This window comes from Lepus europaeus, chromosome 6, assembly GCF_033115175.1.
Source record: "Lepus europaeus isolate LE1 chromosome 6, mLepTim1.pri, whole genome shotgun sequence".
NCBI lineage: Eukaryota > Metazoa > Chordata > Mammalia > Lagomorpha > Leporidae > Lepus > Lepus europaeus.
Genome location: NC_084832.1, coordinates 115,920,821 through 115,936,045, shown reverse-complemented (window position 1 = coordinate 115,936,045; position 15,225 = coordinate 115,920,821). Strand labels below are relative to the sequence as shown.

The 15,225-nt window shown below is 39.7% G+C and overlaps 1 protein-coding gene across 7 annotated transcripts in view; it reads left to right on the top strand.

The window, feature by feature from the left end:
* The window catches only part of SOX5 (SRY-box transcription factor 5), a 786,191-nt gene that overhangs the window by 466,871 nt on the left and 304,095 nt on the right, over window positions 1–15,225 (top strand). For all 7 annotated transcript variants that reach the window (XM_062194939.1, XM_062194941.1, XM_062194940.1 and 4 more), the window contains one exon: window positions 1,132–1,342. In XM_062194939.1, coding sequence (XP_062050923.1) covers window positions 1,132–1,342 — 211 coding nt within the window. The remainder of the gene's footprint in view (window positions 1–1,131; window positions 1,343–15,225) is intronic.

Sequence of the window (15,225 nt, the reverse complement as noted above, 5' to 3'; positions counted from 1 at the left end):
TTGTGCTAGAAGTTGTAGGGGAAATGATGGCAATAGAACACAGATGTATATTTCAGTTTCAGAATAATGAGGTGAATTCTTTGCATACACACGCACTTATTTTATTTTAAAAACAGGGGGGAGGGGCGGGCAGCACTGTTTCATAGTGGGTAAAACCACTGCCTGCAGCTGCAGCGCCGGCATCCCATATGGGCGCCGGTCCCAGTCCCCGCTGCTCCACTTCTGATCTAGCTCTCTGCTGTGGTCTGAAAAAGCAGTGGAAGATGGACCAAGTGATTGGGCCCCTGCACCCACATGGGAGACCTGGAAGAATCTCCTGGTTCCTGGCTTCGGATCAGTGCAGCTCCAACCTTTGCGGCCAGCTGAGGAGTGAACCTGCAGATGGACGACCTCTCTCTCCCTCTCTCTCTCCCTCTCTCCCTCTCTCTATCTCTCTCTCTGCCTCCTCTTCTCTCTGTGTGTAACTCTTTCAAATAAATAAATCTTAAAAAAAATTGTGGGAAACTGTATTTTACAGGTGAATGAGGCTTAAGGTGCTGAATAGCAAAGAATATCGACAGTTACAGGGCTTCAGTGACAAGTAGGATTTTCAATATGTGCAGCGGAAGCAGAAATGGACTTGCCATGTTCTTGTCTGATCCCCAGATAACCTGTGTGGCTGCACTTCCTCTAAAGCCCATGGAGCAGAAGGAGGAGTCAGAGAGGACCTACTTGCATTAGGAGTGCTCTCAGGACGATAATTGAACATCAAGTATACACAGTGTTGCTTGCTGAAATGTTAGTGTCATGAAGAACTGGGATAGAAAGGGCCACTCCATTTAACAATGTTCATGGGAAAATCTGAGATCCTCCAATAAAATTCTAAAAAAATCTAATCAATGTAAAAAAAGCTCTAATCAGAGGAGAGAATTCCTATATTTTGATTTCTGCCCTGAATGGAACCTCGGCTATAAAGTTAATTTATTCTTTTTCTGAACTTCTTTGTTTCTTATGCTCTTGCAGACTGAGAAAGTTCACTTTTTCTCCTCAATGTTTCACTTGAATAAGCCATATAACCAATTGAAAAAAAATTACTGCATTGTAAATGACCAAGAAAAAAATTTTTTTCCTGTGATTTTTTTTTTCTTCCAGGAAGTTGATGGCAATAAAGTTATGTCTTCATTTGCCCCACACAACTCATCTACCTCACCTCAGAAGGCAGAAGAAGGTGGGCGGCAGAGTGGCGAGGCCTTGTCCAGCACGGCCCTCGGGACCCCCGAGCGACGCAAGGGCAGCTTAGCGGACGTTGTGGACACCTTGAAGCAGAGGAAAATGGAAGAGCTCATCAAAAACGAACCGGAAGGTAAAGACTGGGAAAGAAACGGAGGCGTCCCTGTAGCCTCTTGATTGTGCTGACTTGCTTGGTACTTAGCATTCTAGGTTTTGATTTCTCCTCCCGTAGTGATACATTCCTTATTGTCACACATGAGGAAGCCACGGTTCAGAGGACCTGGAAAGATTCCAGAGGGGCTAGGGTTTCGGTGCAGTAGCTTAGGCTGCTCTGCTTGTGTTCCGACTTCCTTCTCATGTGCCTGGGAAGGCAGTCCAAGATGGCCCAAGTACTTGGGCCCCTGCCACCCATGTGGCAAATATATATATTTTTTCCTCTCTGTCTATTGCTTTACCTCTCAAAGAAGTAAAATATATTTTTTAAAAAAAAAAAAGGTTTTAAGAAAAGCATGTGACAACACAGCCCAGAAAAGTCACATACTTGTTAAGTATCTGCAACTCTACTTTGTGCATCTTCAGTATTTTCTTCCCTCAAGGATAATTTTACAATTTTATCACATTTTATTGAGCATTTTATCCTACTTCAATAGTTAGGCCTACTTTTCATACACTTAAAAATGAATATGGTTTGACATATTGCATATGTAGAAATTAGTGACTTTCTAATGCTGTTAGATTTGTTTAATTCCCTGTTTGTTCATCTTCTAAGAATTCTTCAAGATTTCACCTCTAAATATCTTTAATTTACTTTGTGGAGCCTGCAGGTAATACCCACATGGACTAATTTTAAAATTAAAGCCAATAAACCAATAAAAATGTAAATAGTACAACCTTTTCCATAATTGGCAGTCATCCTCTATGTTACAGATACTTAACTATTGAACTAACTCCTGTTGAAATAATTGTTCATTGTTTTAGCCTGGATATCATATTGCATACATCATGCCTCCTGCTTCAATTACAAGGAAATTTACAACAGCTATAAAGTGACATGTAAAAATGCACTTTTCACCAGAAATATACCACATGAATACTGTGTAACACTGAGATGGACTTGATTCTAGTCTACTAGGGCACTGGTAAATCATGAGTGTCTTAGACACTGAATGTTAACCAGTGTATTGGGAGGTCACGTGAGAATCAGATGTTTCTAGTTACTACTAGATACTTATCTGTGACATGAATTTTGGCTAATATTTAGGCAGTTCTCATGATCTTTGAATTGGAAGGAATTTTCAAAATAATCTTATTAGCCATGGATTTTTCACATTTAGTGATCATATATCTCCCTGCCATACTCATGGAGAGGGCCCAGACAGTCCTTTGTGTATATGTGTCTTTGTGATATGGTAGCGTTTCCGCTGATATTAAAAAATAATCTGGTTGGGGCCGGCGCCAGGACTCACTTGGTTAGTCCTCCGCCTGCGGCGCTGGCATCCCATATGGGCATCAGGTTCTAGTCCTGGTTGTTCCTCTTCCAGTCCAGTTCTCTGCTGTGGCCTGGGAACACAGTGGAGGATGCCCCAAGTTCTTGGGCACCTGCACCTGTGTGGGAGACCAGGAAGAAGTATCTGGCTCCTGGCTTCGGATCGGCGTAGCTCTGGCCGTAGCAGCCATTTGAGGGGTGAACCAACCGAAGGAAGACCTTTCTCTCTGCCTCTCTCCTTCACTGTCTAACTTTATCTGACAAATAAATAAAAAATAATAATAATCTGTCTTATTATTTTAAAAAAAAGTAATAAAGAATAAAATAAAAATTATTTGGAATCATAGATTTATGATATGACTCCTAACCTTATGATGTATTTCTCTTTTTACAAGATTTATTTATTTGTTTTCTTGCTTGCTTGAAAGGCAGAGCAACAGAGAGAGAGATAGACAGGCTCCTATCCACTAGTTTACTCCCAAAATGGTCACAACAGCCCGTTCTGGGAGAGGCCAAGTCCGGCAGTCCATCCTGGTTTTGCACATGAGTGGCAGGGTCCAGGCACTTGAGCTTATCTTCTGTTGCCTTCCCAGGTGCATTAGCAGGAACCTGGATCAGCAGCAGAGCAGTTGGAACTCAGACTGGCACTCTGATATAGGATATATCTTATATGTGCACATGTGGGAACACATACACACACAACGCTGGCCAGTATTTCTTTTTATTTTTACTTTTACATGTAATGTTCATTTCATATGATTAGCTTTATACTTATTAAGCTATTTTGTATCTTCTAATTTCACATAACGTTATAGTATAAGCCTGTCTACTGTCATTTATGTATTTGAAAGAAATGGCTGCCAAATCTTCTACATTGTGACCATGGTTCAGTAGTTTAATTTACAGTTACCTTTTAAATTAATAGATTGTTAGTATGATAATGGTTTTAAATTTACAGAAAAATTAAGCAGATAGTACAGAATTCCAGTGTATGCTCTGTCCATATACCATATCATTTCTTAGCAAAATCTTCTATTAATATGATATGTTTGTTGCAATCAATGAACCAATAATGATATTTTATTATTAACTATAGTCCATAGTTTATTCACATGTCTTTTTAAAACAACATATTTCTTTATTTGAAAGGCAGAGAGATCTGGAGAAGTGCACGAGTCAAGATCTCAAGCCAGGTCTCCCATGTGGGCAGCAGGAACACAATTACTACTTGAGCCATCACCAGTACCTCTCAGGATGTTCATTAGTAGGAAGCAGGATTCAGGAAGCAGAGCCAGGCACTCAAATGTGGGACATGGGCATCTTAACCACTCAGTCAGCTGTCACTCGATTTTATTCAGATGTCTTTAGTTTTCACCAAGCCTGCTATTTCTGTTTGATGATGCCATCAAGATAACAAGTTGCATTTAGTTGTCAGAACTCTGTAGGCTGTGACAATTTCTCAGACTGCGCTTGTTCTTGAAGATACTGAAAATTTTGAGGAACACCATCCAGGTACATTGCATGATGTTTTTTATTGGAATTTGTCTAATATATTTTCCTTAATTTAACTGGATCTTGAGGTTTGGGTTGCAAGATTATTTTTTCTCATCATATCAATTACATGCATTCTATGTAATGAAGACTGGAGATGTTGACTTTGATGTCCTGGCTGAAGTAGTGTTTGATAAGTTCTTTCCCCATGAAATTGCTCCCAGCCATCTTTCTGTACCATTCTTTGAAAGGAAGGTGCTGTGTACAGTTTACACTTAAGGAGTAAGGAACTGGGTTTCCCCTCCTTTTATAGTGTGGTATCTCCATAATCCATCTGGTATCGTGCACAGGCTGCTCAGCATTTGTCCATCATTTCCTGATTTATTCAGTCGTTGATGATAATCTATAGGGACTCCTAGGTATTTATTTTATTCCTGGGCTGTTACTATACCACAATCATGGTGAATATGATAATTATGATCATGAACTTAGCGCTTCTTTCTTTCTGGCACTGTAAGCTGCTGGTGGTTAATCTTGTATATTTCCTACTCCAGTCTTAGAATCAGACATTTTTTTTTTACCAAAAAATGGTATTAGAATAAAATCTGGATTCTAGGTGTACTTGTTGTATCTGAGGTGTCATTTGTTTTTTAGATCTTCTCAATTGACAGAGCAAAGAAATGCATGGGTGTATACTTAGCTGAATCTATGCACGTTTATAAATATTTCTGTGTTTAGCTTTGTGTCTATGAGGCTATTTCAAAAAGTTCACAGGAAAATGGAATTAAAGATAAATTTATTTTGGTGCACAAAAAGTTGTGCAATCTGTGCATAATTTTTTCATCATATGCATTTTCCATGAAGTTTTTGAAGGCCCCACCTAAGCCAGAATTCTTACTTATGTCCCAAATACAAATCCTTTTCCATATGGATCGTTCTACCCTCATCTCCTATTTATCTCTATCTATCTTCCTATACTAATTGATGAATCTTGCTCCCACTGTCCACCAGCCTTTTATTATTTGTTCAGTTCTCTTTTTGAAAAAGAAATATTTATTTATTTGAAAGGCAGAGTTACAGACAGAGAGAGGTCTTCCATCCACTGGTTTATTTCCTGAATGGCCACAGCAGCTGGAACTGGGCTGATCCACAGCCAGGAGCCAGAAGCTTCTTCCAGGTCTCCCATGTGGGTGCAGAGGTCCATGCACTTGGGCCATCTTCTACTGCTTTCCCAGGCAGATTGGAAGAGTAGCAGCTTTAACATGAACTGGCACTCATATGGGATGCCTGTGCCGCGCACAGATGCTTCACCTACTAGCCACAGCGCCGACCCCTTATTTGTTCAGTTCTAATAAATATGTCTAACAGTATACTGGAATTGTATACAGATAGTGTCAGAATTGTTCACTGGTACAGTGTAGGAAATATCTTTGTCCTATAGTGTTTAAGTTCAGTTCCTTTTGCTTTTTATCTTAGATTCCATTGTTTTGGAAACATGATTAACATATTCTCCCATCTTTTTCAGTATGAGGTTGTATCATACATTTGTAACACTCTTGAATTATTTTTGTATGCTTTGCTGATATCTTTCAAACTCCTAAATGATGTTTTGTATTTGATTTTATGGGGGGGGGGGATATTTGATGTAGCTCTTACTTCATTGCTTGGGATACCCATGCACCATATCAGAATGCCTGCTCCAAAACCTGGCTCTTTGCTTCTGATCCAGCTTCCTGCTAATGCAAATCCTTGGAGGCAGCAGGTGATGGTTCCTGTAGTTGGATCCCTGCTACCTCTGTAGCTCTTAACTTCAGCCTGGTCTTGCCCTGGCTATTCAGACATTTGAGGAGTGAACCAGTGCACACATGACTAATTGATATCTCTGCCTCTCTTTCTTTCAAGTACGATGAAAATAAATACTCAATTTGTTTACATTAAGGTGCCCTCTTTGTGTTGTGTATTTCTGTATGTGATGAGAATTGCATATTGTCACATATCCACCACACAGTGCCATGCAGTATAGTTTTCATGACCCTAAAGAATCCCCCAGGCTGCTGCTTTTTGTTCGGTGTTCTGTTGATTATCCAGAGTCTGTTGCATTTCTGTATAAACTTTAGAATCAGTTTGTTGATATTCATGAAATAACTTTCTGTGATATGTGTTGATCTGTTGGGGAAGAATTGATTCTTCCTATCCATGAATACATAATCTCTCTTCATGATTTTGCATATAGGTCTTAAATGTATTTTCTTACATTTATTATTTCTTTTTTTGGTATAAAATGTCAGTAAAAATCATGTTTTTTGTTTCACATCACAATTACCTATTGCCGACATATACAGGAAACAGGTGAACTTTGCATGTTAGCCTTTCAGTACTTCCTATAAGCTCTGCCTGTTTTTGTGGAATCTTTGAGAGGAATCATGTCATCTGCAAAAAAAGACTTTTCCTTTCCTTTTCCTTTTCCCTTTCCTTTTCTTTAATTTTCTTTTCTTCCAAAAATTTATATACTCTATTTAGTTTTCTTCTCTTCTTGTATTAGCTTAAACTCCCAATAAAATGAGTAAGAATAACAGGGGCGGATATTCTTGTCTTGTGATGATTATTAAAGGGAAGCATCTAGTTATCACTATGCTATTAGCTGTAGATTTGATATAGGTGCTGATCATCAAGTAAGGAGGATTCTCTCTATTCCTAGTTTGCCGAGTGTGTTTTTAATCCTGAATAATTGTTAAAACTTGTCTAATTAATTTTAAGGATTTACTTATTTGAAAGGCAGAGACACAGAGACAGACACACAGCCTGACTGAATGGTTAGTCTTCTGTCCACTGATGCATTCCCAGATAACCTAAGTAACCAGATTTGGGCCAAACCGAAGCCAAGAGCCAAGAACTGCAGCCTGGGCTTCCTGCTCTCAGTAGGTGGCAGGGGCCCAAGCTCTTGGGCCATCTTCCACTGCCTTCCCAGGCACATAAGCAGGAAGCTGAAGCAGAAACAGAGTAGCCAGGTCTCAAACTGGCACTCTGTTATAAGATGCTGATGTCAACTGCACTAATTTAACCTGCTGTACTTCAATGTCAGCTCTATATCTATCTTTTCTCTGCATCTACTGATGTGTTGTAGATTGTTGGTGTGATATGATTGTCAAATATAGAGCTAGCCTTTCAAACTTGGAATATATCCCACTAGATCATGTTTCATAGTTCTTTTTAATTTTTATACATGTTATATGTATATATATGTTGTGTAAATATATGTATAGTTGGATTTAATTATTTGCTCACATTTTGTTGAGAATTTTTATATCTATATTCATAACCTACACTTCCTTTATGTAATATTTGTATCAAATTTCAGTAGTCAGATAATTCTACCTTCATCCAATGAGTTTGGAAGTGTTTCCATCACTTGTTAATTTTAACATTTTTTTGAGGTACACTCAAGGTGCAAAGCTAAGCCCAAGAATATGGTGTTATATGTACTATATTGAAATACAGCTTTGGCAGGTTTATCTTTAGATGATATCTTCCATGAATTTTTTTTTTTTTTTTTTTTTTTTTTACAGGCAGAGTGGACAGTGAGAGAGAGAGACAGAGAGAAAGGTCTTCCTTTTTGCCGTTGGTTCACCCTCCAATGGCCGCTGCAGCCAGCGCACTGTGCTGATCTGAAGCCAGGAGCCAGGTGCTTCTCCTGGTCTCCCATGCAGGTGCAGGGCCCAAGGATGTGGGCCATCCTCCACTGCCTTCCCAGGCCATAGCAGAGAGCTGGCCTGGAAGAGGGGCAACTGGGATAGAGTCCAGCGCCCCAACTGGGACTAGAACCCGGTGTGCCGGTGCCGCAAGGTGGAGGATTAGCCTGTTAAGCCACGGCGCCGGCCTGAAAATTTTTTTTTGACAGGCAGAGTTAGACAGTGAGAGAGAGACAGAGAGAAAGGTCTTCCTTCCATTGGTTCACCCCCCAAATGGCTGCTATGGCCAGCGCACTGCGCCAATCCGAAGCCAGGAGCCAGGTGCTTCCTCCTGGTCTCCCATGCGGGTGCAAGGCCCAAGCACTTGGGCCATCCTCCACTGCCTTCCTGGGCCACAGCAGAGAGCTGGACTGGAAGAGGAGCAACTGGGACAGAATCATATTGAGTTCCAAGTGGATATGTAGACTCTTTTTTCAAGATCTGTTTTTTTATTTACTTGAAAGGCAGAGTTATAAGACAGGAGGAGGAGAGAGAGGGAGAAAGATCGTTCATCTACTGGTTCATTCCCCAGATGACAGCAGTGGCTTGGCTAGGGCTATAGGGAACGAAACAGAGCAGGAGACAATATCCCTCAGTATGGCTACGAAACATGAACAGGTGTTGGGAATCAAGTGGAAAGTGCAACATCCATTAATTGTCACTCGGGAGAAAAAGAGCAGAGAGAGAGAGTCCATAGCAGAAGAGTTGTTGAAAACATCCCTGTGGCTCAGGGATGGTGGATGGTTTTGATCATTGTATTGCCCAGAATAATGGACTTTTTGTACTTTTCCCTCTACAAATATATTAAAAGCTCCCCTGAGGAGTGAGTTGTTAATAAAGACACACAGAAAAGTACAGAGGTAGTCTTGACGGGAGCCTAGTATGTAAATTGAACAAGGCAAGCACCTAGAAGTCTGGGTTTCAGAAAGATTATTTCTGTACATGAAACCATTTGATGCATTCATATTCACATACAAAAGATTCCCTGACATGTGCTTCCAATGTTCAGAACTGTATATAGGTTCATTCTTATTGATAACCCCCCCCTTGTAGAAGTGTTTGTTTAATTATTGCAATGATTGAGTTATATCAAGGCATGATGATTATATCTGAGTGAACTTTTAATCATCCAGAAAAAAAAATTCAAGATAGTAACAAAAATAGAAAATTGTATCCCAGGGAAGAGTAGAATGATGAAGGAGTTGTCTGTGTTTTTATTATTATTGCAAAGAGAGAAACAGAGAAAAAGGAAAGTTACATTGTCTTTAAAGAGTTCATTAATCAAAAAGTCTGACTGGACCTCAGAGTGGTCACTGAAACCTTCCATCATCCCGACCTCAGGACTGTGACACCACAGAACAGAAACAAGTGATCTACAGTCCTCTGATGTACCATCACATCAAAAAATAGCAATAAATTGAACCAAAGGACTGCAAAACGTAGGCTCTGAGAACTACAAAACACTGTTAGAACTCCATGATGAGAACAGCAACATGGTGATGTAGGGAGCCGGAGTGGAGTGAATGTAACTGAATGTTAAGCTCACAAATAACATGCAGCAGAAAAAAATGTTCCTCCCTCAAGCTATTTTTTTCCATTGTTTTTCGAAGGCCATTAAAATGAACAGCAGGTTGTGATGAAAATTTCATTAAGCCCCAGCTAAATCATTATGAGGGTGCCACATTCATGCTTTTGCTTCCTCTCATTGAGGGAGGGGGGGAAGCAGATTTCAATAGAAAGTCCGTATTATTTCCAGCCTTACCCCTGCCAACAGCAAGCCAGCAGAAATCCAGAAGTTAGAAGAGAATAGTGCACCATACAAAGGGAGGCCGCTGAGGTACAATGGCTAGAAAGAAAATTAGGCTTGCATATGCATTGAAGAAAACACAGCTCTTTTTGATTCTGGCTGTCCTACTTTTTCAATTAATTAATTAAAATATTTTAAAAGTTATCAGAGGATAAAAACACATTATGTTTTGGTATCCTTTTCTTCCATCAGAATTCTTGCCGCCAGTGCACAGAAAGGCCTGGTGCCGAAGACTCTGATTTGTTACTTTCTAGCACCAAAATTAACTTGTCTTTTAATTCCATTTTCCAGATACTTTTTGGAGTACCCTTGTGGTTGCATTTGGTAATAACTACACGCTATTAGTTGTTCTGTATGGAACTTAGCAATTAAAGTTGGCCATGAGGACCTTAATGCGTGATACGTAACTCCTGTAACATGGCATTGAATAAATAATGATGTGGTAGGAAAAATGCATACCTGCAGACACCATTATATTTTTGTAAAATACATAAGCTATGATTATATAGTAAGATATTCTGTGTTAAATATAGTATTAAGCAGTTTATATGAACCATTTCATTTAATGTTTATGTAAACGTCATGGCCAGGGCTGTGAATTTCAGAGATTATCATTCACAAGATGCAAATATCCTGATTCTTGTTATCTCCACTTTCAGATAAGGAAATTGGTGATTAAATATGGCATACAGTGACCAGGCATCAAGGTCATTATTCAGACTGATCAGCCTTCATCTAGTATCCACCCTGCTAACCACTACTAATACTGCTCTTCCAGTTAGGAATTTTGCCAGCTAATGATTTAACATGTGTATCTGAACTCCTTCAAGATATGGAATAATTATGTAGTGTTTAGTAATTTTCTACTCAAGTAAAGTCCTTTTTCCAAAGTATTGATCAAATTTCCAGAAAAATTTTAATGGGAAGTGAAACTCAGTTTAAACTGAAAAAAAAAAAAATTCTTAGTGGTATCTGAACAAAAATTTTGCTTTGGCAAAATGGGAACAAAATAACAGCAGAGTAGTAGAAATGCAGAATTGGAGTGAAACGTAGACAAATTTAGACATCCTTTCTCATTTTAGAGAGAGGGAGACCTAGGCAGGATGTTGTCAAGATCATGTAGCAAGTTGTTATAAAAACCAAACGAAAACCTAGTGCAAGCCCTTTGGGCATAAATTGCATTATTTTCCATTTAGATACCTCAAACATTTAATATTCTTTATTCATCTTTTCTTATTCTTCCATTAACAATGCTTCCGCTTCAGTTTTTATTGGCAGATTTTTTTTTTTTTTTTTTTTTTGAAAAGCAGAGTTACAGAGGGAGGAGGAAAGAGAGAGAGAGGTCTTCCTTTCACTGCCCAAATGGCCACAACTGCTGGAGCTGGGCCTATCTGAAGCCAGGAGCCAGACGCTTCTTCTGGTCTCACATATGGGTGCAGGGGGATCTTTCACTGATTTTCCCAGGCCATCAGCAGGGAGCTGAATCCTAAGTGGTGAACTTAGGATTCAGAGAGAACGTGAAGTGGTGCCCATATGGGATGCTGGCAGCGCAGGCAGAGGCTTAAACTGCCGGCTCCTCCTCCTTAGTTTTAAAGAAATGTTTCACTTTTCATTAAACTTGAGCACATCTAAGGCAACCAGATATCTTAAGGTGCCCAAAAAAGCCAATATAGACAAATTTCCTGTGTCCTCAAGTTTCAGATGTCCAGTGCCATCTATAATATACAGGTCAGCTTTTACATTTACTAAACTTTTCTAGAACATGTGGATGCAACCTTCAATGTCCTTTGAAATGGCCATTGCAGCTGACCAATGCATTCATTTCTCCCTTCTTGAACCAGAACAGACAAAACTCGCCTTTCTCTGATTCCTGTTCTCCTGCTTGTAGCTGTATCCTTTTCATCTCCAAACTTGAATTGCTGGAAAACAGTGACATACACTCACCAGTTGCCTGCATTTTTCTCACCTCATGAAGAGCTGTCATTTCCTCAATTGTTAACCTTACTCTAATAAAATACCATTTGATTTTTCATCTTTTTGTCTGTCTCTTCTCCTGTGTTAAACTCCTTAACTGCAGAAGAATGCACAACTGAATATTCAGAATACTGCCCAAAGAATTTTTCAATAGCTTTAGTATTGACCCATTGCTGCCATGAGTTGAAGAGAGGAGAAATTAAAAAAAAAAAAATTCTGCCTTGTATGGGTGCTGTGACACAGTGGGTTAAGCTGCTACTTGGGAAACCCACATCCCACCATGGAAAGCCAGTTCTCACCTACTCAGCTTCTCTCTTCCCACTTGCTGCTACTTCACCTGGAAGGCAGCAGAAGTTGGCCCATGTTCTCAGCTTTCCGGCACTCATGTGGGAGACCCAAATGGAGTTCTTGGATCCTGGCTTCAGCCTGGCCCTTCCATGACTGTTTCTCTCTCTCTCTTTCTCTCTCTCTCTTTCTGCCTTTCAAATAAGGAACTACATAAAGTAAATGTTTAAAAAGGAAATTATTGGCTTTTCTTACTAGATGTTAAGTGAGTTACTTTGTTAAATCCCAAAAAAACTTTGAAATTTGTGTTTATTTTAAAAATTAAAAAGTGAGGGTAAACTGCAATGCTCTTATTATAGGAAGAAACTGGAGTTTAGAACAAACTTCTGGCCTCCACAAAACTCCTTGGCTTTGAATCCAAGACCATATCCAACCGGAATTCACCCCATTTTCCCCTTTAACCTTACTTTCTGCCACTCCAGTATGTACATTTTCTCATGCCATTTATCCAAATGCACGCAGTTCTTGCAACACTATTTTTCACTGGGCTGTGCCTGTTTGTGTGCTCTTTCTTGGCTTCAAATGACATACTCTGGCTCATCTACCTGAGAAACTTGTAATCACCTTTGAAGACCCCACACTGTGTGTGAACACCCTTGTCAGAATTCACTGTGGACCACACTGCTAACACTAATTCATATCTGTAGTTCTTACTGCAGTATCTGTTTTCTCACCTTTTATCTTCCACAGTAGTATGTGATTATCCACATTAAATGTTCTCCACATGCCTTTCGAGAGCCTCCTGATGAACTTAGCACACAGAAAGTGTTTTAGTTGTAGATGACAGCAGGTTAATTGACATTTTTTAATCTTTGCTGACACTCCATAACATCTAATAAGGTTTCATTTATCTTATCTTATTTTTATTTGAAAGACGTCTTGGGTTTGGTGCTGTGGCACAGCGGGTTAAGCTGCCGACTGCAACACCAGCATCCCAGAGGGGTGCCAGTTTGGGTCCCGGCTGCTCTGCTTCTGATCAAGCTGTGTGCAAATGCTCTTGGGAAAACAGTGGAGGATGGCCCAAGTACTTGGGACCCTGCACTCACGTGGGAGACCCAGCAGAAGCCAGGAGTTGTTGCAGTCATTTGGGGAGTGAGCCAGAAGATGAAAGATCTCTCTCTCTCTCTAACTCTGCCTTTCAAATAAATAAATAAGCAAACTTAAAAAAAGGACAGAATCTCACACACACAGATACACGTAGGTATCTTCAGTCCTCCTGTTCTCTCCCCTAATGCCCTCAATAGCTGGCACTAGCTCAGACCAAAGCCAGGAGCCAGGAACTCTATTCAGGTCTCCCTTGTAAGTGGCAGGAGCCCAAGTACCTGGGCTATCACCTGGTACCTCTTGGGGTGCATATCAACAGGCAGCTGGATCAGGAGTGGAGTTGATGCTCTATCCCAAGCCCTAGGAGACAGGCAGTACAGGCGTCCTGAACCACAGCTGATTCTGCTGTTCCAAATGCCTGCCCCTCAAGTGTCCTTTTAATCCTATTCAGAGTCTGTCTTTATCTCCTTTTCTATTTGTCTCTTTCAGTCTGCCTTGTCCAAATTTCTTTTCCTCATTTGCGTATCGCTATCATTGCTGAATCCCTGAGATCATTGCTGTCAGTTCTTCCTGTGACTTGGAGATTAAGACATTCCCATTGGCCTCAAAGCCACATATTTTAAGACCCAGAATAGGAAATTAAAATATATACATGAAGTATTTGTTACAGTAAGGAAAACTTTTATATTCATATTCATCTTTTAAATGAATGAAATACTGCATATTTCTCTAAGGAAATATATTGGTATTATGTAGGGATTAGTGGTCATAGATAATAATTCTGTCCCATTGCTGTAGCCCAAGTGAAAAGTACACTGGGTTGACTTATGAATAGTTGTCCAGAATTAAAGCATTAACTTGTTCTTTCATCGCATTTCAAAATAATGGAGAACAACACCCTTTTCTAGGTAAATGGGGAAACAGTGGGTATTTCTTGTGATGGGCCCAGGATTGGAACATCTTATTGTTGTATCTCCCACTCCACAACCCAGCCCTCCATAGTTGCTTTAGAGTCTGCGTTGGAAGTAAGTCAGCTGGTTCCATTCACCACCCTCGTCTGTTGCCTCCAGTCTGCTAAGGACTCTAACATGTTCTCTCAAGGGAATTACAGTTTCCAAACTCAGGATTCTTGAGTTCCTTGAGAGACTTTATAAATCCCGAAATTGTTGGCACAATAATGAAATATGTGTATTTGTACATTTTCTGAGAGCTAGTCCATGGCTTTTATATCACAGTGCAAAAAAAAAAAAAAAAAGTAGGCTGTGAATATGTGAGGTTTTAGACCTGATTCCACTGCTGTATACTATGTGGTAGTGATTTAATATCTGTGTAGGTTAGTCTCTAATCAGTTTTAAAACAATGATTTCTAAAGAGTAACATTGGGGAGTATGATTTTATTTATGTAGTGCTAAGGTTTTGCATGTTTTTTGGGAAATGCAAGTTTTAATGTTAAGTAAGAAATTTTTTTTTTTTTTTGCCTAAAACTGAGCAACTGCCTCATAATTTACATTGTAAGAAACACTGTATCTGCTTGCCTGACAGTTGCTAAAATAATTGTGTTAATGTAAAGGATATGTGCCCACCATTGGCACAGCTTAGCTGCCCTGCTTGTGCTAGAGGGCTGTTGAAGGGAACAGATGAGGTCATGTACAGCAAAGTACTTTGTGAATTACAACCCACTTGGAATGGCACCAGTTATTGTCATCATCACATCTTGGCTTGCCAGAGCCTTAGTCTGGGTACACCACACACATACAGATTACAGTGTACCTTTCTCAGGATGCTCTCATGCACTTAAAAATTCGGATTCAGAGCTGCAGAACTTGAGAAACTTAGGATATGTCGTTAACCACAAAGACAACAAACCCAAGAGTCATAAAATCCATGGGACAGGTATTTGCTGTGATATTTATTGATATGAATTTCCCTGAAATGAATATGTGGAGTTTATTTCCAACTTCAAGAGTTAGTTAACTTGCGAAACAGAAAGAAAATCTCTCTATGTAAGTATGGATGAAGATGGTAAAGTGACCAACATAAAAGTGGGAGGGGTAGCTCAACATTGCTCTGTAGATTTATCATATTTGTTTCCACATCAAATGTGAATAGGGGCTGAAAAGAAATAAGTAAGGGCCCAAAAG